Raw genomic sequence first — 26,805 nt, 5'->3', positions numbered from 1 at the left:
CGCCGTGCGTTTTCTTCAGATCTCTGATCGTTGCTTCCCAAAACACTGTAACTGCGTAAGAATGTTTAATTATTGAAGAACGCGAGGCGAGGAAAGTCTGGTCATTTCACGACTGAACTAACTGTCAGTGGATTACGCATTTTCGTGCATTCGTGTATATCGTGCATAATTAAATTCAATGTCAGTGTACTGAAACCACTGACAGAAGAATGAAACTTTTGTTTAACTATAGTTTTTGCTAACTGCGTCGAGGAACATTCATTTTGCACGAAGATGTGCGTGTGTTCCTTGATGAAGGTATTGCTATACGTACTACGCGACGTTTACGAAACGTTTTTCAGGATATTTTCTCGAAAAAGCAGGATTTTCTGCCAAGAGCCCGGATAATGCGAACTTTATAACGCTGAGCGCTGAAAACTTCGAACCTCGTACGAACTACATACGTTTATGTAAAAAGTATATTACTCTTTTGTTTGTATATAATTAATTCACGTTGCTGACCGTGACAAGAGTTACAGTAACGTTGAAATTTATCCTGAGACAGTATATTTGCCCAACTTTATTTACCGATACTCGTAAAGATAGTAGTTGGCTTGAAATATGTCCAGTTGCAGCGTGCACTCGAGGATTTATACTTTAATATCTAAAAAATGCTCGGAGATATGCAACAGTGGAATATATGTATCAAATGTACAAGTTACAAGTATTGTTTCTGCAACAGAATGTTGAAGATTCTATTTTGTGTATGAATCACGCGTTAATTTAATCTAAATTGAGATAAATGAAGCTTATATTGACTTTGATAAATATGATGCTATACAATGTAATGTAAGATGAAAGTAAAAAGTTAAAACAGTAAATTTTTCTGTAATTTATTATAATAAACATTAATTATTATAAATTCTTGATTAAATTTTTTGTTTTCAAATTGTTAACAGTTGAAGACATTCCGAAACTATTATAATCCAATAACAGCATGCTCGTCGTGGTCAACAGAGTGTTACTGTAAAAACAAAATGCGCTAAGGGATAACCAACATGGCGGTCGATGCTTTGGAATAGTCGGAAAAGAATCTATCGAACAGAGAAACCGTCACCTAAGCTATTGCACAATTAAATAAATCTTATTATCCGGCCCGTTCGGGGGCACGTGAACAGCGGCCATTGAAATCACTTCTAGGGGTATTCCATTTGAATAGAATGGCAAAGCTCGCCGTTTCCCACAGAGCTTCATAAACCAGGGAACCGATGTGGAACAAACAAATACAGCGTCCGGATTGGATCAACGAGAAAATCGAAAGCAAACAAATCTTACGATCGACGGTTGAATTTTCGCCCAGCCATTAACCCCCTCATCGTGTTAATTTACAGAGCGTTTTTCAATTTTAACTAAAACAGAAAATTCCAATCCATCCCAGTAACTTTACATCGCAACTATTATCAAACTTTTCCATGTAAGATAAAAACCAGTTATTCTGGTAACAAAAATTTGGAGCGCCTCGCTATTAATAATTTCGTTGATTTCGAAATTAACTTTTATTTTATTTTGATTCTTTTTATTAATATTCCTGAAATGAATTTTCGATATAATAAAACTGTTCACTCTGAGAGTTACAATTTTTTCATCTTTATCGACGTTATCCTTCAAGCCAAAATCTTCAAGCCAAACGGATCGATAGGTCATGCTTTCGCAGTCTGTATGCATACTGAACATTGAGATCAAGCCATCTATTAATTTCAATTAAATTATTATCTATGTATTTCGATACGTCACACTTCAAATACGTCACACTTCCATCCACTACTATATACTTGGCAACAATTTCTGTCTCAACGTTGCGATATCGCGCCCTTAAATTTCATGATGATTTTCTTTTCCAACGCTGCTCAATCCTGGATGGGCTGATTTCCGGGGCACACTCGCAAGGTTTCGGCCAAGCCGCAAACGAAATGTGGAGAACGCCTCGGGGACCTAGTCGTCAGCCAGAGCGGTGTCTCATTTGAAAAGCACCAGAAGGATCGGAGGAGAACAGTGGCCAATTCGGGCCAGTTCCGTTGCATTCATACCGACCGGGTAGACCCCGGCAATAAACACAGCTCGCGTTTTAACCCCTCAGCGACAACCTCCGTGCGTCGTGCAAGCTGCCATCAGATACCATCGAATTTCATTAGTTTTCCTCTAATCTTATCTTTCGAGACTTATTGTATTCACTTGTGTTTAACGCTAGGTTATTGTAGATTATTAGACTTACTTACACTTTATTGTACTAATCTTATAACAGTAAGAGTTCGTGTAGATCTTAAATATTAGAACCTCTAAAATAAAGAATTAGGTTATGTATTTCTATAATTGTACCAATCGAAATTAACATAAATCTTTACTAAACCACATTTATGAAAACTAATATTAACAGTAGATTTACGGACATTTATTGAACTACTCATTCTATTGTTCCCAGAAAAATTGAAGTTCGTTCGTTTACATCTTAGAAACTATAGGTTTAAAAATAAACAATTAAAATACATATTCTTGCAATAGCATCATTCAAACTCGACGTGAACGCTTGCAAAATAATGTTTATAAAATCCAATGAGCGTCAAATTGACGTATTTCGTAAATCTAGTGCTAAGTACTGATTAGTTTGTTTGTTTTAAACTGGTATCAATATCAATATTAACACATTGTCAGCCAATATGGTATATCTGTCATTTATCTTAATATCGTGTTGCCATTCGCACGTCTACTACTCTGTACGACGGATTGTTTGGAGTGCATGAAAAACAAGACAACCAGGTCTCAGTTGCTGAGGGGTTAATCCTACGAAGGCAGCGCCAAGCATCCGATCCACCCCTGATCTTAGCCGATTCCATGCATACGTAAGAAGTATTGGCAGACGCCGCGCCGTGTGCGAGCGACGTGGACTAACTCTTTTGCAAATGCTCCCCGCAGACCAGTCTATCGATCCTGGTGCCAAACGAAAGGTTTCCATTAACCGCGTACTAAGGCGTACACGCACTTACACACGTACGCCTTGTACAACTGTTTCGTCCGCGTGCATTTACCGCATTTACCGTGTACACTGGCCACCAGCTAGCGACAGAAACAAGATCTGGCAGCTTGATCAAATCTGACAATGGGAATCAAGTCTTTCTGCAAAAATGTTTGAAAACTTTTTCCTTTGAGTATAGGGTAATTCCGGGTGAAATGGCCTGATCTCATTTAAATTTTCACGTATGTATATTTTCAATAGTTTTTAGTAGTATATTGCATCTCGTACAGAGGCATATTTAACTGTTCTTTTTATATGTATTTACTGTCACAAATATATTTCTTTTCTGCTAGATATTAATGATATTTATGATGTAACAGTTCCTTTGAAAAAAAAGTGGACCATCTCTCCTTGACTTACTCTACCGTAGTAAGTAGTGTATGTAAATGTGAGCTCATGGAAGTATGATGGAAAAATTATAACGGAAATCTGGCACGATTTAGTTTTTTCGTTTGATCGAGAAAGCATAAAAACCAATTGCATATAGGCAAATAAAATTTTGGTCAATATTGGTTCTGGTTACCAAACTAGTTTTTATATCGGACCTCAGCCAGTTTTGCGTCGATTTAAAAAAAATACGTCCAGAAAGATTTTCATGCTAAATCGCAGGGAGTTTATGCAAATTTGTTATTTTATAGGCAATTTCGGAGAGAACGTGATTAAATAAAATTTTATTTCCCCCGTGGGGATTTTGATCGATGGAAAATAAAAACAGAACGGTGTTTGATTACGTTAAAACTTTCGTTTAACGATCTGGCCGTAATCAAGTTTTCAAATAAAAGTATTTTTTTTTTAATATTTACCATGTTCATAGAAACGTTATACTGAAACTACTTATGAAATGAATATAAAGCACGATTTTTTAACATTTCTGTTATTTTTCTTTTATTATAAACAAATCACTTAAAGGTAACATTATTGAATATAAAGGTTAAGGTTACTGAATTTCGTTTGAAAAACGATCATTTTCCCACACCCTGTATCCATTTTGAAACAAAAATATTCCAGCGTGCGTAATACATCGTTCCACCCCAAGATGTTAACTCAATTTTGTCCCGAAGTAAAATAAAAAAAGCTTCGATAATTCAAAGATTAACAGGTTTGCGACCAGCGTTTATTTCAGTAGCAGTCTTCATAGTTACAATATTTTATTAAATTTAGTAAATTGTCTTTATGAAGTGAGAATAAAATTTAGGAAAAAAATCGCGTCAACTTCCTACACCGTACACCATGTGTTAGAATTTTAAACAAAAACACACGTGAAAGTAATTGAATTCTGTTTGCTGCAAGGTACAAAATTTTGGGCATGGAAAATATGTAACGCTGGTCGCGAACACATTAACGCTTTAGTGGTAAATAAAATCTTATAGAAAAATTACATTTATTTTTCAATATACATTAACTAACTTAACACTTTCAACAGACATAAATAATTTTATACAAAATGGTATTCTAACAGTCAAAAAATGAGGGGACGATTACTATATCGATTTTATACCTTTGGCTTCGCGACTAGTCCACTGGTGGCCATTTTCAGGATTAACACGTTCACGCAGGGCATGTACCACTGACAGTACATAGTTACTAATTTATAATATTAAAATAAATCAACGTTAATCAGTAAATTATTTATTAACTTATTTATTAACATTTATCCGCAACTAACAACTGAAATCAGAAAACTAGACACGTGACAAAAGACTACACTTCAACATCATTATTGCAAACACTGTTTTTATTACGATCTATGATTGAACATATAGAAATTGTCCTACGATTTCTTTTACAACTGTGCTTGATAAAAGGACTGTATCGTTAATAATTTAATAGAAGAAGAAAAGAATTTATTGCTTATTCTCTATCAACGTTTACTCTATAGGTTAAAGATTCATAACAAAGAAGTAATATTTCATTTATGTGAAAACTGCATTTGATTTGTCGAATTCGATTTAAAATATTCATCACAAGTCTGACTCAATATGACAGGGGAAGGGGTTAACCCTTTCCGGTCGGAGCACTCTGAGAATGGGCTACCCGATTAATCATAATGAATTAATTTTAGTCAGTAAAAAATTAACATTTATTTATTTACCTACTTACTTATTTATTTATATATAAATATGTATACCATATTTATGGGTTACGCTTATCTATTTATTTATTCATATATAAATATGTTTACCATATTTCTGTTTCATATTTATTTATTTAACAATCACAATAAGGTAGCTAAAAGAAAAGCCCATCTCATCCTCAATGATAAAAGTGCTTTGCCGGGTTATACCCAAAGTTCAGCCAGAAAGGGTTCAACCGAAAGAAGAAACACTTCCCGACAGGGTGTTCGTACCGCGTTCGATCCCATCGCTGTTGCAACCCGGGCATTGTAGTCAGCCAATTGCCATCTGGAAACGGGTCCCTCGGTGAAGGCGGGCCAACTAAGTACTTACGTGCAACTACCTAACGGCGATCGTCTACCCTCGCTAGCATCGCCCGCGCATTACGCCGGGCAACGAATCAATAATACCTACGCATACGCGTTGCCCGGCCGTCTTCCGTATTCTATTTCTACACTGCGACCAAGCAGAGAGAGATCCGATCGGCCGCATCTTCGCGGAAATTTATGCAAAGGAACGCTTCGTGCGGCCGCCGCCGTGCCGTTAGCAGGTGATGAGGGGTTGGGGTGGATGGATGAGCGCGCGAGAACGGAGAATGAACCCGATTCCGTGACCCCCGGGATCCCCGGAACGCCATAAATCACGGATAACGATTGGCAACGGAGAATCCTACCGAGTATCCCGTAGTGTTTCCGGCGGGCACGAGCCGTGATCGTGTACCGCATCGCAAGGACTCCGGTGAAATACGGGGCCGCGGCCGTTTCCCGTTATTTTTCACGAACCGGCCAGGAATAAAACGCCGACCGATGGATAAATTTATTATGCAAATAGACGGGTCTCGAGTAACGAGCGAACGAAGCGAGAACTTGTTGCGTGTTGCCCGCGGAACGGGCTCGACGAGGTTTCGCGCGATGCCGATGCGATTGTGGTTTAATGGGAAGCTTGTCGAATGAGCATCGATATTGATATTTTTTTAGTTTCCGTTTTGTTTTAACACTACACGTACCGCGACCGATTAAATGACCGGTTTTCAAATTTGATTAAAAATCCTGTGTTTTCTTCTGTCCGTTTAACTTCATATTAGTTCTTATATTGTCAGATTAATCAATTTTTTAATTTTCATCTGTCCTTTTGCTTCTATTTTCCCTAAGACAGATCTGTCTTTTAATTTGTTCATCTTTATTTTATAACCAGTTATTTGATCGGTTACAGTAGGAATCGGTGTAGGATAGACAGGCGAATCGGATCAGTTCAGATTTAATGGCGAAAAGCTATAGTTAAAACTTAGGATCAACATTTTTTCAAAGATTTCTTATTAATAGACATTCAGCTTCAATAGCAGTAAAAAACTTGTTAAAAGACTTAAAAACCTTTGTGTTATAAACAGGAAACTGAAAAGTGGGAAATATCCGATTCATCCCGAGATTTTGGGCGATACAGAAGATGTATTGAATTAATTGTAGGGAAGGTGTATGAAGTGATATAGACAGTCAGCATGCTGATTTCTATAATAATGTAATATACATGGCCAATATTACTTTTCGCATTTAATACTCTTTATTACTCCGTTGCTTTATCCGCGCGCCACGTAAATTAGTTTCGGTACGAAATTATAGAGTTTTTTATGTAATTATGAAATACGAATACCTATCCGACACCACTAAATTCCTGGGTTTCGCTGTTGCGTAGAAATTATTAGATAACGGCGTTTAATAAAATGCCGCGATGCCGGATAAATGCAAATTCGGTTTATCTGTAACGGCTTATTGCGTTCTTTATTTCCCTTGGCTACCGAGTTTTCTGTAATAACAATTTCGCCATCGTTAAACAGTAAATCCCTGATATTGTCGGGTTAAAATCCGAGTCCTCCTTTCTGCCGGCGTTCGAAAATTTGGTGTGTCTAAATTTACTTTCCCTTTTTTTAGAATCAGAAAATATCCATTAAAATTAAAACCAGGATACGCGAGAAGACGCATATTCCGGTTTGAAACGTTAAACGGCAAATCATGAAGTTTACCCATGAGCAGTAATAATACCAACTGCGTAGCTGGCTAAACATTTTCCTCTTTATTTTTCTCTCCCATACATTCGAACCATTATATTCTTCGCATAAAAAAGCATTAACATATATTTAAAAAAATATAATAATGAACATGAGCTCGCCGCTTATAGTCGTGTCGAAGTCAAAGCTTTTATTTTCGCTGCATTCCTTTTCACTTTTCCTACCATTTTTAAACAAGTGTTGAACTTCCATTAAAGCTTGGTGCACCGAAAAACATTCATGCTAAATATTTCGTTCCGACCGTACGCTTTTTAATTGGAAAAAACATGAACTAACACCGAGAACGGGTGGACAAGCATTGCCGAAGGGCCAGCCGTTTTTCCCGTTGTTCTTCCGATTTTACAGTCAAAAAACAACGCGCACGGCACATCACGTAAGAATTACAATGAAATCGAATAAAAGTTCGAACAATAGAATTTTATGGAGCAATCCCTACTGGGGATTGGGAGGGGGATGAGGTCCGCGGATACACGTGGCCACCATACGAAAACGGGAGAAAAAAAAGGGCGGAAACAATCGCAGCAGATAGCTACACGGTAATGCGAACAATTCTTTCGCCGATACGGCCGGCACGCTCTCGCTCGATTTATCAGGACAGTTCGCACTCGTGCCGTTTTATTAACCGTAAAATGGCCGTCGCCCCCTACGCCGACGCCGACGCCGACGCCGTCGACATCATCACCGCCGCCGGCCAGCCAGCCGACTTTGACCGGCCAATTAACGCGACAAGTAGCGATCGACCGCAAAAAATAAGCGGACGCCTCTGCACGCGCAGGTGGACAGTTCAATCAGCTCTCTGCATCAGCGAATAATAACACGTTACCTGGACGACCAGCGGATTAATCCCTTCGTTACGTTTGAATCGAGCGTGAAAGGCAAAAGCGGCAAGACCCTTTTCACCGGGCGATGCGTTATTTTCTTCGATAAAAATCGAATGTACCAGAGAGAAATTAAAAATGAAGGACGGGCCAATCATTGAGCGAGTGGTGTGCATCCGTTGAATGAAGGATGTCGAACTCGTAAAATTGTTTCGAGTGACTGGACAAGGATTCTCGTTTCTCCGAACGATCCATTGTAGCTACGATACAATCGGAAAGTAGGTTGACGACTCTTCGGCCATATTCGTCCACTATGGTTTTTAGTATCGTCGGAACTTAAAGAAGATTTTTATTTCGCGCACTGAGTGACCCGATGAAGGTTGATAGGGTTAATTAAGCCTAGTGCTGCATATTCCTAGCCGAAACGTTCCATGTGACAGAATATTTGTTTGCTCGTCTGAAAATCAATGGTAATTCGTACATTTAATGAAGATGTAATTAAATTGAAATTGTGATTGTAATTCTTCAGTTTTACGAAATTGAAGGATTCCAAAAAGGATGGCACGTGTGTTAAAGGGTTAATTATTAGGACACTGTTATACATCTTTTTATAGTTCTCTTTTAATAGCTTTTCACCGAGTACTGAATATTTTTTCATACCACGGGGTCAAATATTATACGTTCCACCCAGAAAAACTGAAGGTGACCTACATATCTTGATGAAACGGCGAAATAATAAAAAAATAATTATTACACTACACGCACCCAACGATATCATCTTCGAGACATTGCCTCGTGTAACGAACGATTCACGAGCAGCCTGCAAGATGGAGGAATGAACTCACGAAAATTGTCAAACTTAGTTTCTTAAGCTATTACCGACGATAATTATTGGTGAATTGAATAAGGTCGCGAATATTTCATTCCCTTAATTATCTTCCCATCTTCTTGCGAGGAAATCATTAGCGCCAGAGAAAATCTACGAAGAAATAATGCGCGAACATTTAAGTGTTATAAAATGAAATTACCGTCACGAAAATTCAACGTTTCCTCCCCGCGTAACTTGATTGCATCCCGCCTCATAAATACATTAAAATCCAAGCGATGTCGTCGCGAGATCGCGGTGGCCGGGGCTGTTCAAAAATGAAATTAGTATTTCCCGGGCAACGCGATTAAAAATCATCGATTACCGTTTCCCGATATTCCGAGTGAGTTTCTTCAGTAATTCGCATAAGTCCCGACGCGATAGAAAGATGTCGCGTCGCGACACAAGATAGAAGCAAAATATACCCTCATTCAAATACAAGCAGGTCCAACTTCAAGCGATCCTTCGGCGCCCGACCTGCAATAAACCGGAGTTCCTGGGTACTTGCACGTTAACACTTTGTTAACCGACAATTTCATGCAGAAGCTATCCCCTGCCATCGGTTATTATTCTATAATTAAATATGAAAGCGGGACAATCGAAATAAATTTCAATATACTACAATTATACATAATGAATTGAAATGAAACTTTGGACATACCTTTCATATAACTTTGAAGATTTTGCTTTTGCAATATTCCATATTGCCCTATGTTTCAAAAACTGAAATAACTAATGCAAGTGTAAACACGAGTTAACTCATGACCGCTTAACAATGTGTTAAGTTCGCGTTGGGCATCATTGAACGAATCGTTGACATCGCAAGCGCGAATCTTTGCCCATACCGTGACAAAGGGGTCGCGCCGAAGGTGGTCGGCTTCGCGCCGCGGGATCAACCTGACGGGAATTGAATCTCGAGACCCGTAAAAGAACGGTGTCGCGATAAAACCGAAAGAGGGTCGAAAATCACGGCGCCCGGTTCGCCGGGAATAACAAACGGTGCACCGTTTAAGGTCAACGTGTTTTTTTCTCCTCCGTTTCCCAGCCGGCTGCTTCGGCATGCAGCAGAAGCGAGGGAAATTTGTCATAAATCTGGAATAAGTTCCGTCCGAGTTTCGAATGCATACTCGGGAACACTCGGGAATGCCGGGGATAAAAAAGAATGGAAGAAAAGAGGGAGAAAAAAGGAAGAGAATTTTTCGAGATCAGGATTCGCGGACCCGCGAAACGGATTTTGAACGGGGTATCTCCAACGTTCCCTGGAAAAATTGGAGAGACACGGACACAATGGGAGACGAAGGGGGTTGCATACGAATTCGTGGTTTATAACCGAGGACTGTTTCCCCTTTTTCCAGGAGGACTCGAAACCTCGCAAGGATGCGGGACCGGCTATCGTGGTACATGGTCTTCCTGATCCTGCCGACAATTCTCCTGGCCAGGTCGCTCGATAAAGGTAAATAATTTTCTTCATGGCATTTAACCTGTCCCCTACCCTCGCCATTCCTCCTCGGCCCCAGCCCTTTATCCTCTGTTTCCCGGCGATGATATCAGTTTTCCTTGCAACCCCTCCGCCGACCATGGTTCCTTTTTCCTTGACACAATTCTGGACCTCCCATTCTATTTCGAAAAATGGCCCAAGCTTCGAATATTATACGGCGCGCCGTTCCCGATTTAATCAATAATTCTTCGATCCTGCGCATGATATTGCAGCATAGGATTGCTCGGAAAGTCGCTCGTTCGCTTGTTCGTTCTGCAAATATATTTTCGACGCCGCGGTCTTTTTGTAAACATCCGGTTTGCCCGTAGAACATTTTTTCTCGTCGTTAGCGGGAATATTTAAGGTCGACTGCGGCGGTAAAACAAGAAGGCTGCTTTTGGAAAATGTCGTTTTTGAAGGAAGCATTGGATATATCAATTTCAAAATTTATATCTTTCTGAAGAAATATGACATGTGCGATGAATCATGAATAGCATTGTCTGTATTTCCAATTTGATGTACTGTGAATGCTTTTTGCTTTGGTTTCGGATATTTCTGACAATGAGGCATGCGAAACAAAATGCGTGAAGTAAAGAAATGGAAGAGTAACTTTGAAAGCAAGTTCCACGACATATAACCTGTTAGAAAATGATTTAACAGACTTAAGAAAATTAGACTTCATAGATCATTCGAAGCTCCATATCATATTTATCCCAGCATTTACTTCAAAATAGATTTACTTTATTTAAATGCATACGTAATATCAGTCATAAAAATGTGCATATCTCTTCTTCCAGACACACTAACACCCATCAATAAACATCGGATCGCTTCCCCACCTAGTTCCCCAAAATTCTAATAGGCACGAACCACCGTAGATTCGACGATCGATGTACGAGCGACCGTAATCCGTGGATCAGGTGATCGCAAGCGACGCCGGGGCATGCTTTTATCTGCCGCGCGACAAATAAACACCACCCCGCACCGGAACGAGGCACGAGATCCTCCAAAGAAGGGGGGAAGGGTAAAAAAGAGAGAAAAGTGGGATGGGGAACAGAAACCGTCAAAAGCTCGCTAACCTCGCGAAAAATCCCTCTAGTGCGCACTTGCTCTCCCCACTCAAAAGTGGCTGTGAATTGGGAATACTTAAACCCGGAAAGAAAAGAACACGATCCTGGCCAACTAACTGGTCGAAGAGAAGTAGGAGCACCTTTCCTCCATCCCCTGCAGAACCTCCCCCACCCAGTCCTTGTCTCGTTGTATAAGGTTTCGCATTGTCTCGCGGAAACAAAAGGCAGGTAGCTTATGCCCTGCATTCAAAAGCTCACAAAGTTCAGTCTCAAGTGCTTGTCTTTCGACCAGACCCTGCTGCCTTCCGCCCCTACTTGCCACCCCCCCTTCTTTTCCGGTGCTTCTCTATTTCTCAATTTTCTTCCTTTCCGTTTATGGATTTCTGTATCCATCGCCACCCCGTCCGATCTCCCTCCGTCCTTTACCACCCACGCCAGGACAAGGCCGCTCCTTAACGTTCTTCATCCAGCCAGCTCGAAGTCGACGCTAGGGTATGCTGCGCAGAATTTTCCCTATTGCCTGGCATTTCCTTTATCAAAGCACTCCGGTTACTTTCAAAATACCTCCCCTTACACCCTTTCATCCCGCCAACGCACGACGAACTTCTCCTCCTCATCCATTTCGTTGAGAACTCTCCCCGTAACCTAACCCGGAATTCCTGTTCCGCGAGCGAGGAACGTAATTAATTAATATTAACCGCGCGGAACTACCTTTTTCGACTGGGAACAGGTGCACGCATCGTTTCCAAAGCGTCGGTCGAGATGTTTGACTTTGATCGTTGCCGGTCTACATCGAGGAAAACTGTCCCTCTTTTGACTTTCGAGTGGAATTGGTCTTTCGGGGTTAGGCCGCGCGACACATCGCGGTGAACCGGCTTCTTTTTAGCTCGTGGATTCGTAAGCTCCGTCGAGGAGAGTCGACGAGGTTGTCGCTGCTCGCTTGGAAATTGAGGCTTGTTTACTTTTGATGACACGGTTTCCCCCCGTAAGGTCGCGTGGGTTGTTGCAATGAGATTTGGAACAGCGGAAGTTGTTGAATCTTCATTCTCGTTAGATAGAGATTCAAAGAAGGAGTAATGGCAAGAACGCGACGTTATGGAGGGGAATACTATAACCTCGATATTGTAGCCTCGTCATTGTTTTCCTGAATCTTTTTAATGGAAAAAGAAATATGTAATTTGATGAGTCTAAGAACGTGAGTGTAAAATAAGCTTTCTATTTGATAATGAGGTTATTCAGTTTTCTTGAAATAATTGACTAAAATCTGTCTTTGCATATAAATCCAGTGTGCATTCATTACTGTTCGACGTCGAAAAATAAGGAGAGCTTGGAAAGAATTTAAGAATACTGTTATTGCACTTCCAATTTATTGAAGCTCTTAAAAGGAGAAATAAATTACTATTCAACTTCTGTTTCTTCAAATTGCTTGAAGAAATTTAGATTTTGCATAAAGATCCTCTAGTCATCAGCCGTCGCTCACTGCAAAGTATGTTTGGCTTCATGCACCCTCTTTTATAGCTGCTAGAGTTGACCTAGAGCTTCTATAGACCTTACCAAGGCTGAATAGCGTCTCACAATCTTCGACGCTATTCAAAATCAGGACTGGCTGAAATTTACAGGAAAAACATAACGAATAATATTTAAAATACGCGACACTGTATCGATCGCATGAAATAATATTTAAACAGGAATTATTCCTATATCATTTACACAAAAACAATACCTACTTTCTTTAATAATCTCAACTATAAAATAAAAAAATTCAATCTCACTAATTGCCTTAAACATTTCTGGCTAACGAAGGTTAACTGAGAAAAGAATTTACGAACCAAGAAACCATAATAACAAAAATAATTTACTTCAGACTACACGTGATTCAAAATAAATGAACTACCATTCGATATGTTATTTCACATTATTTCGAGTATCTCGAAATTCCCCGATCACGAGCGAAATATAAAACGAAATTTTTAACAAACTGCGTTCTCACCAACCAATTCTCGAACTGTTTCAGACCGCCGCGTACCTTACATATCGTCAGATTGGAAGGCGCTATGGTTCAGCAATTTCGACGAGCTGCAAAGAGTGAACGAGGCAAACGACAACAACACCGTGTCCAACGTCACGGTGCAGTTGGGCGGCACCGCCTTTTTGCATTGCAAAGTTCGCAATTTGGCGGAAAGAACGGTATCCGACGCCGAGGTAAGAACACGCTCGTTTCGGCAGCGGTTTCCTGCGGACCGCAAGGAAGCTGATTAACGATTGCGCGGCTGTTTCAGATATCCTGGATACGGCGGCGTGACTTCCACATTCTGACCAGCTCGATGTTCACGTACACGAACGATGAGCGGTTTCAGGTGTTGCACCCCGAGGGCTCGGACGATTGGACTCTGCAAATCAAATACGTTCAAGAAAGAGATAATGGAACGTACGAGTGTCAGGTAATTCCGCTAATACCGTGACTAATTGCAGTTGTAAACTCTCGGAGTAGGCACACTGATCCACGAAAGTATTTAACCCTGGCCATGCAGCGTCTTGTGTCGGTTTAGTCCATGAGCTGACGACTACTATTCTTTTTATAATTTCTACATTATAATCTTGCACTGTTCGGTTATTTAATTAACATAATAGTCCTTAACACGTTGAACGCCGCACGATTTCATAGAACAAAATACACAGAATAGAGAAAGTATAATATTAAATCATTTGATTAGATGGAATTATAGCATTATTTATAATATAGAAATGCTTCCAAATAATCATCGTTTAATTGAGTGAACAGTGGTAATTCTATTTGGTTGAGGATCACCGGTTACCCCTATGGCATTCAACGTGTTAACAATAAAAAAAGTAATAAAGCAACAAAATATAAGTTCAAAATGTTTGGTGTGTTATATATTAAGTTGACTGAAAAATTCTGTCAGTTTTTGAATTAAAATTATACATTATCAATACGTTTATTAATATTTACTGAACAATATCATTTCCATCATTACTACAATTACCTCTTCTCGACATGATGGTAATTTATGGATATCATTCCTGTAGAATGACTGATGTTTAGATATTTGAGATGACATTATCCAACACAATTTTAACCCTTAACGGTCAACCATTTTTTACTAACTCCTTGCGAACGGGATTATCTCAAACTTCTAACATTTCTTTTCATAAAAAACTAAATTATCCATTGAAGTCTTAAACACTAAAAGAAAAATACACATGTCAGTCTCTCGTTTTTTGAATAATAAAATTATTTCTTCACACTTTTGGCTTTTAGATATCAAAGCTCAAAGGATTCATATTTAATATACTTATAATAGAAATGTTGTACTCAAGATCTTCAGATTTCTATGTGCATGATGCTTGGGTTACTGAAATCAAATAAGACACGTCTGAAATGTCCATTTCTGTTAGAAATATATCGATTTTAAATATTTTTGTGGATAAGTGTACACGTGCGTTCGTTCGCCGAGGAAATAGAGGGTGAAGGGGGTGAGTTTGGACGTGGCTCGTAACGGAGGCAGTAAAAAATGTCAGATTATGATCGTTAGGAAGTTATTTTGTACCACTGGCTGGTAATATCGACACTTTATACCTTCCCGTTTGCTTTATGGTTTTCAAATGATCGCGACTCAGGCGCATTTAAAAATTTGTACTTTTAAATTTAGTGCCGTCCGGCAGTTAGGAATGAACACCGCGGGTCCGTAATCGTAAAACTCATTGTTTCAATTGCGCCCACGATTGCGTGACGCGGGATATATTGTTACGGTTTGTTTGAGAAGCCTCACTTATTTTATTTTGTTTTAATCGAAACTGTTACTCTTTTGGAAGATATTTTATCAACGGTTCTTCGGAAGTATTTTTTACGAGAAGGCACATAGCTTTTATCACTGTTTCGATAATTAGTTAGAAAAATATTAAAATGACATTTACCGAATTTTATGGAACTTCAATAATAATATTTTCCAACTATAATTCAATAAAAATATTTCCAGTTGCCAACGAATTTCTGTTTCAATGTTCACTCGATCGATGCAGGCATTCAACAAATTTATCACAAAACTATGCGTCGTTTGTGTTTGCTTACAGGTCTCAAGGAGTACAGGGATATTATCACACTTTGTCAATCTAAACATAGTAATACCAGAAGCATTTATATTAGGGAGCGGCGAACATCACGTCGACGTAGGATCCATAATAAATCTCGTATGCATGATAGAAAAGGTAAGAAACCTTCTCGATCATCCAATACTTGCAATTTGTTACATTTACTTTATTACTCTCACAAACCAATGCATTTAAGAGCAAAAAGAAATGCTGTAAATAAAAATAAATGTTAGAAACCCATTTCACTCTTACAAGGAGAGGGCCAGACATAAAAATCTGTTTTTGAATAAAATCCTATGCATGTTATAGTACATAGCTCAAAACTCTCATGGCTTTTTTAACAATAGTCCTCCGTTTTTGACAAATTAGTTTAGTACAATCTTTACAATTAGTACAATGAAACAATAAAAAGAACAATGTAACAAAATCATTCAATATGCCTCGAACGTTCTAAGCAATTCGAGTTCACCTCAAACCGAATGGTACACTAGACCAACGCGAAAAATAATCTCCCGCGGTGTACCGTGTAAACCAGCAGCATTTAAAGACCGAAGATTTCTACGGCGGCGCACAATAAATACCAGTCTCCATTGAAACCCCTCGTAAATCGAGAAATCTACTCCGACCGCGAATATACGTCCCGACCGAACTTCAAAAAGCGAAAATGAACGCTCCGCGGCGCGGTGATATCTTTTATCACACGCCGTTTCTCGGAAGGAATTTCTATATCGTGCACAATAAATATCCCGTCTATTTACGCGTGCGCCCCCATTGATACATAATAATCGTGTCGTGCATACGTCGCGGAATAAAGCCACGCGGCACGGAGCCCATCCGCTTAACGAAGGTACATAGAAACGCACAGCTTGCAGTTCGTGCGAACATTCAATGCGCCTTCGCGAACGTACGGCGGAAAAACCTCTGGTGGAATAGGCGCGGCTTAGTCACGAATACAAGAGTGGAAGTGCATTAAAGCGGCATTGCTGCCGCTGCAAACTCGACACTATCGGGAAACGAAAATAAAGTGTGGCGTTCCTTTTTTCCTCTCTTTCTCTTTCTCTCTCGTTTCTCCCCTTTCCTCTGTCTTTCTTTCTTTCTCTTTCTCTTTTCGCTATCCTTTCCCTTTCGCTTTTTCCACTGCTCGACATCTCTTTTGCCTAGCTGCGTGGCCGGTCGCAAAAGGAAACCCATTTCAAAAACGTCTAATGTATGACGAAAAATGAGACCCACTCGTCGATATCGCGAAAACAGGCTCAGGAATTCAACCGACCGCCGAATTGATAGTATTACGAACAACGGGGCTTCCGACTACCAGCTGTATAAGAAGATACGGTATTCATAAGTATATTGAATAACGTCGTAAGCCGATCTATATAACGTGCTCCCCGGCCACTAATAATGCTTAGACCGTCAACGGAGTAAGCGTTTCCGTGACACGGGGAAAATCAGGGGAAAATCTGAGGTTGCGGGTCTGCGGGGTGAACGACCCCTTTGTCGATCATATAAGAATACAATTGTTTTCTTATTAATGAGCGGCATTGATCGTCTGGTATTTACACGCATATTTCGATACGCTTTTAGCGGGGTGTGAAGATTTAAGCGTTTGATAGGTGGATATTAAGAATTTTTTTTAGGATGAAACATTGTCGGTTTACTGATTCCTTTTTGTATCAGTGATTATTCGTATTGGAAACAGTCCTGACAGAGAGGATTGAAGAATCCGTTTTGTCAAATATTTTAGAATTATTAAGTGTAGTAACATTGCAAAGGTTTTGAAAACAATACCTAATAAGATATAGACAGTAAATTGAATTTCGTAGCAATGCAGTTGTCAAAATTCCAAAACACTTCGGTGGGTCACGATTTGTGTAATTAGAGTTCTGCTATTCCTTTTTCGTTTGGTTTACGTCGTATAGTTGGAGCAAGAGCCACGGTGAACGTAATAAATTGTTCTTGAATAACGAACGGGAATACGAATGGATTGAATTCCGGACAATTTTCTTGATGTTGTGTCAGTTGCGAAATCGTAGAAATTCACGACGAAGGGAATTCGCACTTTGTGTATTCGAAGTTCCTGGAATGACAAAGGGCGACCCGTGATCCTATTCACCGCGATGCGAAATGAGAAATAGAGGAAGATCGACGTTAGGGAACCATATAAATTATAAAATAACATTAATTGAAGGAAGCACCGGCAATATCAGCTTGCGCGGGCATCTGCGCGAGACTTTATGAAGTTTCTGAAAGACAAATCACGGTAAGCGGGAAACGATCTTCGAGATCCTCGTCGTAGGCTTTTGGATAAATGGAATAATAATTTAACCAGTCCCCGCAAGAAATCTCGGAACAAACAAGAATGTTTCAAAGTATTCAATTTCAATATTCTTGTTCCTTTCTTCTTCTGCCTTCGAGCTGCTTGATTAAATAAAACAAGTGATAAACACGAGGAATTCATACTGCCCGGAAACATTAGGGGCATAATCGTCAACCGAGAGAGCAAGATACGAATACTATTTTCCTTCGCCGTGCAGAAAATCTGGATTAAAATTCCTCGCACGAAACTTATACCCACTATCGTAGTGCCATTTAATAAATCAGGAACATCTTCCGTGTTTCTAGGAAAACGTCAATCTTTGAATCCGTTCGAGAGTAGTTCTCCTTAAAATCAAAAGAGAACTTTACATTTTTCAACTCCTTGTCTTATAATAACGCGTCTGACTTGTGGCAAAGATTTTAAACGGAATTTGACAAATATAAATATCACTCGATACTTCTTCGATTATTATACTTTGTAGCAACCATGGGTATAGAATATGCCTATCATTTATCTCTTTCTCCAATAAATTATTAATCACAAAGTAATTATGTTTATCGTGGTTACGGAAGAAATCATAGGACAAAAGGTTAATGAAGGTTGCACAAGTAATGCCGTTAATTCTAGACAACTGAAAATTTGTCTAATAGTCTACCAACTCCTGCCACTTACACGAATACGAATTAAAAAGCACACTTTCACCACCGGCTAAGATTGCAAACATTAATTTTGAACAATTTTCTACATTTTTATAAAAAACAAACAACACATCTCTTCAGTTATGCTACTTTGTTTGAAATAAATAAAAATCCATGAGTAGAACGGTTACATAGTTACAGAGTAACCCTGATTCAAGTTCAGTTGTCTAGTGTTAAAGGGTTCTGAAGCAACGTCTCCAATAACGACTCGAAGGTCGATCGCAAAGAACGATTTTTCTTGGCGGCGGGATATTTCAGCTGCATATTGCTGAAACGAAGTGAAGGAGAGATCTACTCACGTTCAACGGAATTCAGAACAAACGGCTGACTTCGACGTCCCATTTCACTTCATCCACTTCGCCCGAGTCGCACACTCGTTCCCGTCAGAGAAATGCATTCGATTTAGACACCAGACACGCTGAAAATTGTCGCGCTAGACAATAACTTCTCTTCCCCCCTTTTTTGTTCTCTCTTTCTCTCTCTCCCGCATTGTTCGAACGGCTAACAGAGTAAAAAAAAAGTTGCTGCGATGAAAAATGAAAAAAAGTGGGTGTATCGGAGGGAAAAAAGGGCTGCTACACTATTGCTATATTGACACCGATCGATCACTCGCAATAATTATCCCAGTTGCACTTTGAAGAACATTCTAGATTGAATATCGAATACAACAATGATAATTACTATTGTTTATCCGCTTACTACGATCATTTGGAAAGGATACTTCCACCTTCAAATCCTTCCCCTCTTTCATCTAAGCTAAGCAATGCAAATTATTCTTTAAGTTAACTTAGCTACTAACACGTATCCGATATTAAAATGTTCCAGATAATCAAATATATAGAAAATTTTGATTTATTAATTTAACACTGAATTTCCTTTCTAACACTACAAAGACTGATGTTCGTTCATTTAGATTTTAGTAGTTGCAGATTTGAAGGTAGACAATTTAGATAATCTTGTAAATACGTCAATCAAAATTGTAAATCTAATATTAAGGAAAGAAATAGAAGAGTAGGTAATTTTTTAAGTAATTTTTTAGACAATAGGAAATGAAATATTTTCTAATGTAAAAATTAGGGAATAATATAACGACATTTTATGAACGCCTGTAAAGGGACGTCTGCTTTCATTAATTCCAGAGTCCAACACCGCCGCAGTATGTATTCTGGTATCACAATAACCGGATGATAAGTTTCGACACCACGCGAGGCAGCGTAACCGTACAAACGGACGCCACTTCGACTCAAAGTCGATTGTCGATTCGCCAAGCGGTGGAATCGGACACAGGCAATTATACGTGCAGCGCCTCAAATACCAAGCCGGCGTCCATCTTTGTTTTTGTCACGGAAGGTAGGCATTTTGACGTTCTTCGCATTTTTTCATCAATCTGATGGATCCATTTTTCATTGCAACTCCGATGAAAACAATTATCGCGTCATTCAGACATTTAACACTAGATTTAATGCATTTGATACGATTAACATGCAATCCTTATAAAAATTGTAACAATAGATTTTTCCGATTTCTCCATACATTCATTACATTATTCAAGTTAAACGAAAAGTTAAAAGAAAATTGAAGTCCGCCACCTTGACGGGCGCGGTAGGTCTAGTAATAATATGTTCCCAATTCCATAATTCATATATAAATCACACATGTTTAATAACTAGTGAAACCAGTTAAAACTAGTACAATGACTTTGTATTGTTCTTAACAAAGTGCCAAAAAGAAAATATTCTAAAAATGCTTTAACTGAAAATATGGTTATTTTCATAAAACTCTTTCTTTTTCTGTGAATTGAACTTAGTATACAGGCGATAAATTTGCTGATATGTTGTTTCTCAACGAAAATTGTCGAATTTGTTTCAGGTGACAAAATGGCAGCCATACAGCGCCGCAAGACATCGGCTGCGGGGAAAAATTTCAGTGAATTGCTAGTACTAATTGTCACCATTGCGATAGACGCCGTTTTAACGCGATAAGCGTTTCTCTTCGATATGTCCATAATTATTATTATACCGTTACTTCCGTTTGTGATAGATAGGCTACTATTCCGCGATTTTATCCCTCTATTCACTCTCCTTCTTTCCCTTCGCGCTGAACATCCTCATGCCATGCAATTTCTTGTTTCTCTGGTTCTTTTCAATATTCTTTCTATCCCTGTATCTTTCTCTTAGCGTTCTATCCCCCATTCTCATCACGATCCTTTCCCCAATTTAATTTCTTCCATCATCACTGCGCACCCTCCCTCCTGCGTATCCCATTTCGTCTACCCCGTTCTTGATTTCATCGCCGAGGTTGCCGCCGGCTGAACGATTTCCCCGTACGAGATTCTGCCATGGTAGAACACGCGTGCACCGTAACTCGCGTGCGACCGAAATTGTTAAAACGTTCGCGGATAATTGCAATTACTCTCTTTCTCTCTTCCTTCCTTGCCGACTTTCTTCGATTCCACTTGCGGCCATGTCCATTTCCTTCGGCGCGGCCCACATCAAAACCTCGAGCAATCAAAGTTATCTAACCGCGGTGATCATTTTGGTAATGGTAGAGGTAACTGTTACTTTTCCTCCCTCTTCGGACGGAAACATAATTCTCTCGTAATCGCTACACGTGACTGAGTTACATGAAACGCGGATCAACCTTGTAATATAGAGAGTCATGGCTTCGCTAGGCCAATTGCCGCGTAATCAGAAGCAATAAACAGAAACATTGTGTCGCGCGCGATGACCTCGTTATTCTTGGCAAAAAGTGTTTGATCCAACGAACTAAATATTCATAAGGAAATTTTAAGTGGAATATTGCATAGGTAAAGTTTAAGGAAGATGGTAACATAAAAATATATGTATTCGCTCATTTTCCAAATACAAAGAAAAATTCTCATTCGTCTCTAGGGCTATTATTATTATTAAAACAACATATTTCACGTTTATCGCGCGTACAAACAATTTCTAGAACGATTTTATTAATTCGTACGATTAAGTACTTTCTGTCAACACTTCTATCAATTCTCGTTTCAGCCTCTTGTAAAGAAGTACAAGCATTATCGGCACTGAGATATTATTACGAAATTTCTTTTCCCTCGAGAGGTCATGTCGAGCCATTACACTTTAGAAAATGAACCGGCGGCAAATCGTTTCTCGGCCGAAAGTTTCACGAAACGAATTGTTTCCTCCCGTAACATCTGTCCGATGTCAATTTGGTTTCACATTTCTCCGCTCGATTCGTTCTCCTCGCAACTTCACAACGAGTTCTCGAGATCCATTCAGCCGTCGTCAAAATGAGTAACAATTCCACGTCGTGGCAGTTCCCCGCAAGTTTCGCGGCGTTTTCGACCTGATCGCCGCGGATACGCCGAGCAGACACCGGGGTCGTGCGTGAACAGGAAACTTTTCGAAATTGATACCGTGTTGTCGGGCATCGCGTCGAATTTACGAGACCTCGAGCCACCCTTTAATCACCCTCGGCCCTACGACCTTCGTTCCCGCGCCGGTTTTCGTATAATTAATCACCACTTACCTCGTTTCAATTTCATTTTATCGACGATCGCGTTACCGTACATGCAAACGCGACCACGCCGCAATCAATATCCAGCGCGTGCACTTTCTTATTCCTCCCCAGATTCACTGGAAAATACGACCATTGTCGCGAAAGCTGATGCACAACGGTACCTCGATTTACGTAGCACATTTTACGTGTGATTCTTGTTTTGCAAGGTTAACGAATGCTCGTTTCTCGTATGTGAGTACACAACTAACAAATTTAGAGCTTCTCCTCAGTATCTTAGTTTTTATAGTATAGTATGTTTCTGAATGACAAGTATATTATAAGGTTTATTTTTAATTACTGTTGACGGTAGTTTTGTTACTGTGATAGGATATTTTCAACGAAAGGTTTATTTATGAAATATTTTTATGGATTATTTTATTTGTTCCGAAATCTGAACATGTTTCAAGCTTGTATATCGCATGTATGAACATGTTTGTTCTGATACTCATTTTTGTTTATCTTTCTGAATTTATTCATACTCTCTGCTATACCGAGTAAAACAAATTTGCGTGGAATGTATCGTGCACTTAAATCGAGAGACAAGTGCATTAGGTGTACCAATAAGGAATCAATTATTTCTTGAATATTTAATTATATATAATATATAAATTATATATAAATTAAGAAGGATATCTAATTTCTTTAAATTTATATCAAACAATATTGATTGTATTATATGTTGGAGAAATTCACTTTATCAGTGCCAAAAATATTGTATTCCAATCGAGGATCAACAAAATATTTTTCTTTAGGAGATATTTAATTAAGGAAAGAAATAATGAATTACAAATTGGTACACCTTATGGAATGAAAAAGACTGAGAGCCATCAGGAGGAGAACAATTGTCTCTTTTCTAAGGAAAATAATCAAATTTCAAAAACATATCTCAATCGACAGAAATTTTGTAAAATTCAACGAACGAAACCTTTATTCTTCGTTTAAAAAAACAAAAAAAGAAAAGTCGAGGGTGACAATGGGCACATTCCGAATCGTTTCGCATGGTTTTACCATTACACTGACTTTTATCATCCCGTAGGAATCGTTGCGTACTCGTCGACATTTCGTCTGCATTGAAACGGAACGCATTCTTTCGGAATCTACACCGAACAACATTACATATCGAGATTATGTTAACACTGCCATGTTATTTTTTAAAAATAGCACGAGAATACTCCATCGCATCGTCAGGACGTTAAAAGATCTCGAACGGCGAATGCAGACGAAAGGTTTCAAAAGGGATCAAGTAACCAATATATTGTACTTATTTATTATTCGCGTTTAATAGGTGTCCAGGTGGAAGCGAGAAACAAAAAAGAAAGCAACAAACTGCCGTGTCGGTTGACGTAGCGAGACCGTTTTGCGTAACGAGCGTTTCACGGACGCTCGTCGAGGCGAAGCAAGATTTTACAATTCTTCGAGATAAGTCTGTGTATATTAGTTGGAGTTCACGGATGCGCGCGCGCCAATCTTGAACCATGTATATCTAACTTATCAAAGGAACATCGGGAAACTTTTTCTTGCATAATTACTTGCTTTTCCTTTCAACGAAAAGAAGGGAAAAAAACAAACGAACCGACAAAAAAACATGGAATGAACCTTAACATTAAATTACGTTTATTTTCGTCGTACTAAATTTCATTCGTTTAAATGGGGATCAAGAAAACCGTCAGTTTGTTTGAATTCTGTAAATTGTGTAAATCATGTAAATCCTTATATAAATAATTGTATTAAACGATCGTTTCTTACCATACGTTTTGTGATCGCATTCCGTTCAGTGGAACACGGAAAAATACGGATTACGCATGTAAACACCGGTTACATTTGCGACAAGGGGAAATATCTGTTGCCAGGAGAACGCTCCGTTCGAGCAACGGAACGTCCGAACATTCGAGGCTGCACTCTACTTCGCTAGAACAAAAGGCGTCAGTGAAAAGTTGCTCTTTGTTCCTTTGGTGAACACGCCGGAGCTTCGTGCTCCGCGCTCGCGGACACGAATTCGCGCGAAGATCGTCGCGTGCCACTGTTATCGATCAAATAGAGGTGAAAGAGTGTACGATGAAACCGGGGGGAAGGTGCACGGTAGAAGGAGCAAAAGAAGAAAAAAAAGAAGAAAAAGAAGAAGGTGGAGAAAGATAAGAAGAAACGAAAAAAAGAGAAACAAAAAGCGTAATAAAAGGAGCCACGACTCTTAGGCTTATTCCGATCGATTCATTCACTCACCACCCTCACTCTACGATTCATTTACGGCAATACGTTATCCGCCATGATACCCCCATCTTGATTTTCACCTGCGTTTACCACCGCCACCCTCATCACCCTCCAACCCTCCCTCGAACGAATTTTAGTCACGCAATATCGAGGTACTCCATAAATATAGACCTTTTAAAGAAGAAAAAAACGAAAGAAAGGAAGAAGGAAAGAAAGAAAGAAACTAAAGAGGAAGAAAAGAAAGAATGAAAATGGTAGTCAATCGTAGTCATTTAATAATTCTGATCTCAACTTACGAAACTAGGGTAACTTTAACCGAAAGAAACGGTATTGTATGCGTCGGAACAAATCGTCGAGGTGGAGGACGAAGTGTTGGATTAAATGTTTCTACGGGATACTATTTGATTTTCCTCGGATAAACGAGAATAATGAAAAAAAGAGAGAAAGGGAGAAAGCGAGAGAGTGAGGGAGAGGAAGAAAGAGAGGAAGAGAGAGAGAGAGAGAGAGAGAGAGAGAGAGAGAGAGAGAGAGAGAGAGAGAGAGAGAGAGAGAGCGAGAGCGAGAGCGAGAGAGAAAGAGAGAGAGAGAGAGAGAAAAGGAAAGAGAGCATTCGTCGACGATCTCTTTCCGGATATATGCGAGAGAGAACAAATGATGATAGAGACGTAAGATCAGTAGGATAATAGGTAATAAAAAGTCTTTATTACTCGAAACGAACAATTCGATCTGCGCGACGCGTTTTACACGTTCGCCGCGCGTGTCTCGACATCGATAGTGTCTACCATAGAAGGTCTCTGTGTATTTACGGCATGTCGTAATTGTATCATCACAACCGACGTAATCCTTAAGTACGAAGTTCTACTGCGTAAGAAGTTTATAAAAGTCGCGATCGGTTCCTCATCGTCGATCGGAGGTCTCGATTTTATTTTTTCCGTTTTTTCGTTTCTTTTATTTTTGTGGTTATTATTATCGTTGTTATTATCCTATTGTCATAATCGTTTTTTTCGAGTACGCAGCATACTCGCGCGACGCGCGAGCGCTCGGCCCCCATGGTTAAAACGAGTTTCTTTTGTACGTTACTTAACGTTCTCGCCCGCTTTTTTATGAACCTTTGTGCGTCTTACTTCGAACATTTATTCGCATACGTTGAAACCGAATTTTAATAAAATCCACAATTGAAATACCGAGTTCTTTAGTGTCCGCATCACACACGTCGCACCGCTCTTGAACTCTCGACCGGACGGAGAAAAGGGAAACACGTGGGCAATGAAAGAAAAGAAACGGAAACAAGGAGGAAACGAGTCCCAGGTCACTCGACGATTGTATCCTCGTTGATAGTCTGGACGACGATGTTTTTCGGTTTGGATATATCATGCGCGATTCGCCTTTAAAATCAAATGCAAAATTAAAACACGAATTCCTTCGTCGGGCATTAACGACTTTAGTTCTGAATAAATTAGCACGGTTTCCATTGTACGCGACAATCACGCAGTGGTTACACGACTGGAAATGTCTCTGACGTAAATTCGAAATGATGGAAATATGCAAATGGCGGCTGCATCTGTTATAGATTACAGACGTATAAATTCCGCAGCCTAATTATTATGAACAGCGTGCCTCTTCCGAGGATGTGATCGTTAAATGCACTGGAGACTGTGATGAATAATTTAGAATGGAGAGTCGTTAACGGCTTGCGATGAATGATTTTTTTAACTTCCGTTCGAAAAAAGATTTAGGGCGAACCGCGTGGAATAATTATTCTGAATGCGTGATTGCATGCATGTATAATAAGTCTGACTACTTTCGAAGACCAACTTTATCGTTCTAAGTGTGACGAGTTACTACGGGCGACCCGTAATCAAAAGGTTCATGTATAAGTGCTGCACGGATTCAACACTTTCGCAGAACGGAAATCGTGGGGTACACCGAAACCTGGTGGTCACGTCCAATATGTAGAGTTTGAAACCTGTCTTTGCAACAAACGAAACAACGGAAGCATGTCTCAAAATATTCGGTTGTGTCAGAAATAACTTCCGCCATTAAAGACGGGAACACAAAAATTCTAATAAAACGATAGTAACAATACAATTTTTTAAGTTTAACGATGACTGTTAAATTGTAACGATTAGACTACAGATTTTATGAGTTTATAGCATGTTCGACTGTGCAGAACACGATAAAATAAAAATTTTGACAAAAACCTGTAAAGTATTCAATTTAATCGTAGTTGAATAAAACCTTTATTGGAAAGAATAAGCTCGACGATCCACGATCTGTCATTATTAATAAGAAGCATGTAATAACATTTAATAAATCTTCAATTATTTTCAATGCAATGAAACCTAAAATAATAAAGTGGAAGTTATTTATGACTGAACCAAGTATTATGCCATTAATCAAATTAAATTAATTATATCGAGGCATAGGTTCCCAATTCAAAATAACAAAACCTACATGTCCACGCTCAAAAACGT

The 26,805-nt window shown here is 39.3% G+C and overlaps 1 protein-coding gene across 1 annotated transcript in view; it reads left to right on the top strand.

Annotated features, from left to right (window-relative positions):
- Positions 1 to 25,512, top strand: part of dpr12 (defective proboscis extension response 12) — a 126,722-nt gene extending 101,210 nt beyond the window's left edge. The window contains exons 2-7 of the mRNA XM_031981608.2: positions 10,264 to 10,361; positions 13,470 to 13,657; positions 13,735 to 13,896; positions 15,548 to 15,682; positions 19,717 to 19,927; positions 20,447 to 25,512. Coding sequence (XP_031837468.1) covers positions 10,286 to 10,361; positions 13,470 to 13,657; positions 13,735 to 13,896; positions 15,548 to 15,682; positions 19,717 to 19,927; positions 20,447 to 20,559 — 885 coding nt within the window. The 5' untranslated portion in view covers positions 10,264 to 10,285 and the 3' untranslated portion in view covers positions 20,560 to 25,512. The remainder of the gene's footprint in view (positions 1 to 10,263; positions 10,362 to 13,469; positions 13,658 to 13,734; positions 13,897 to 15,547; positions 15,683 to 19,716; positions 19,928 to 20,446) is intronic.
- Positions 25,513 to 26,805: the final 1,293 nt, after the last annotated feature.

Source organism: Nomia melanderi, chromosome 2 (genome assembly GCF_051020985.1).
Source record: "Nomia melanderi isolate GNS246 chromosome 2, iyNomMela1, whole genome shotgun sequence".
NCBI classification, from domain to species: domain Eukaryota; kingdom Metazoa; phylum Arthropoda; class Insecta; order Hymenoptera; family Halictidae; genus Nomia; species Nomia melanderi.
The sequence above is the reverse complement of the archived record's forward strand: the minus strand, read 5'-3'. Positions and strand labels throughout refer to the sequence as shown.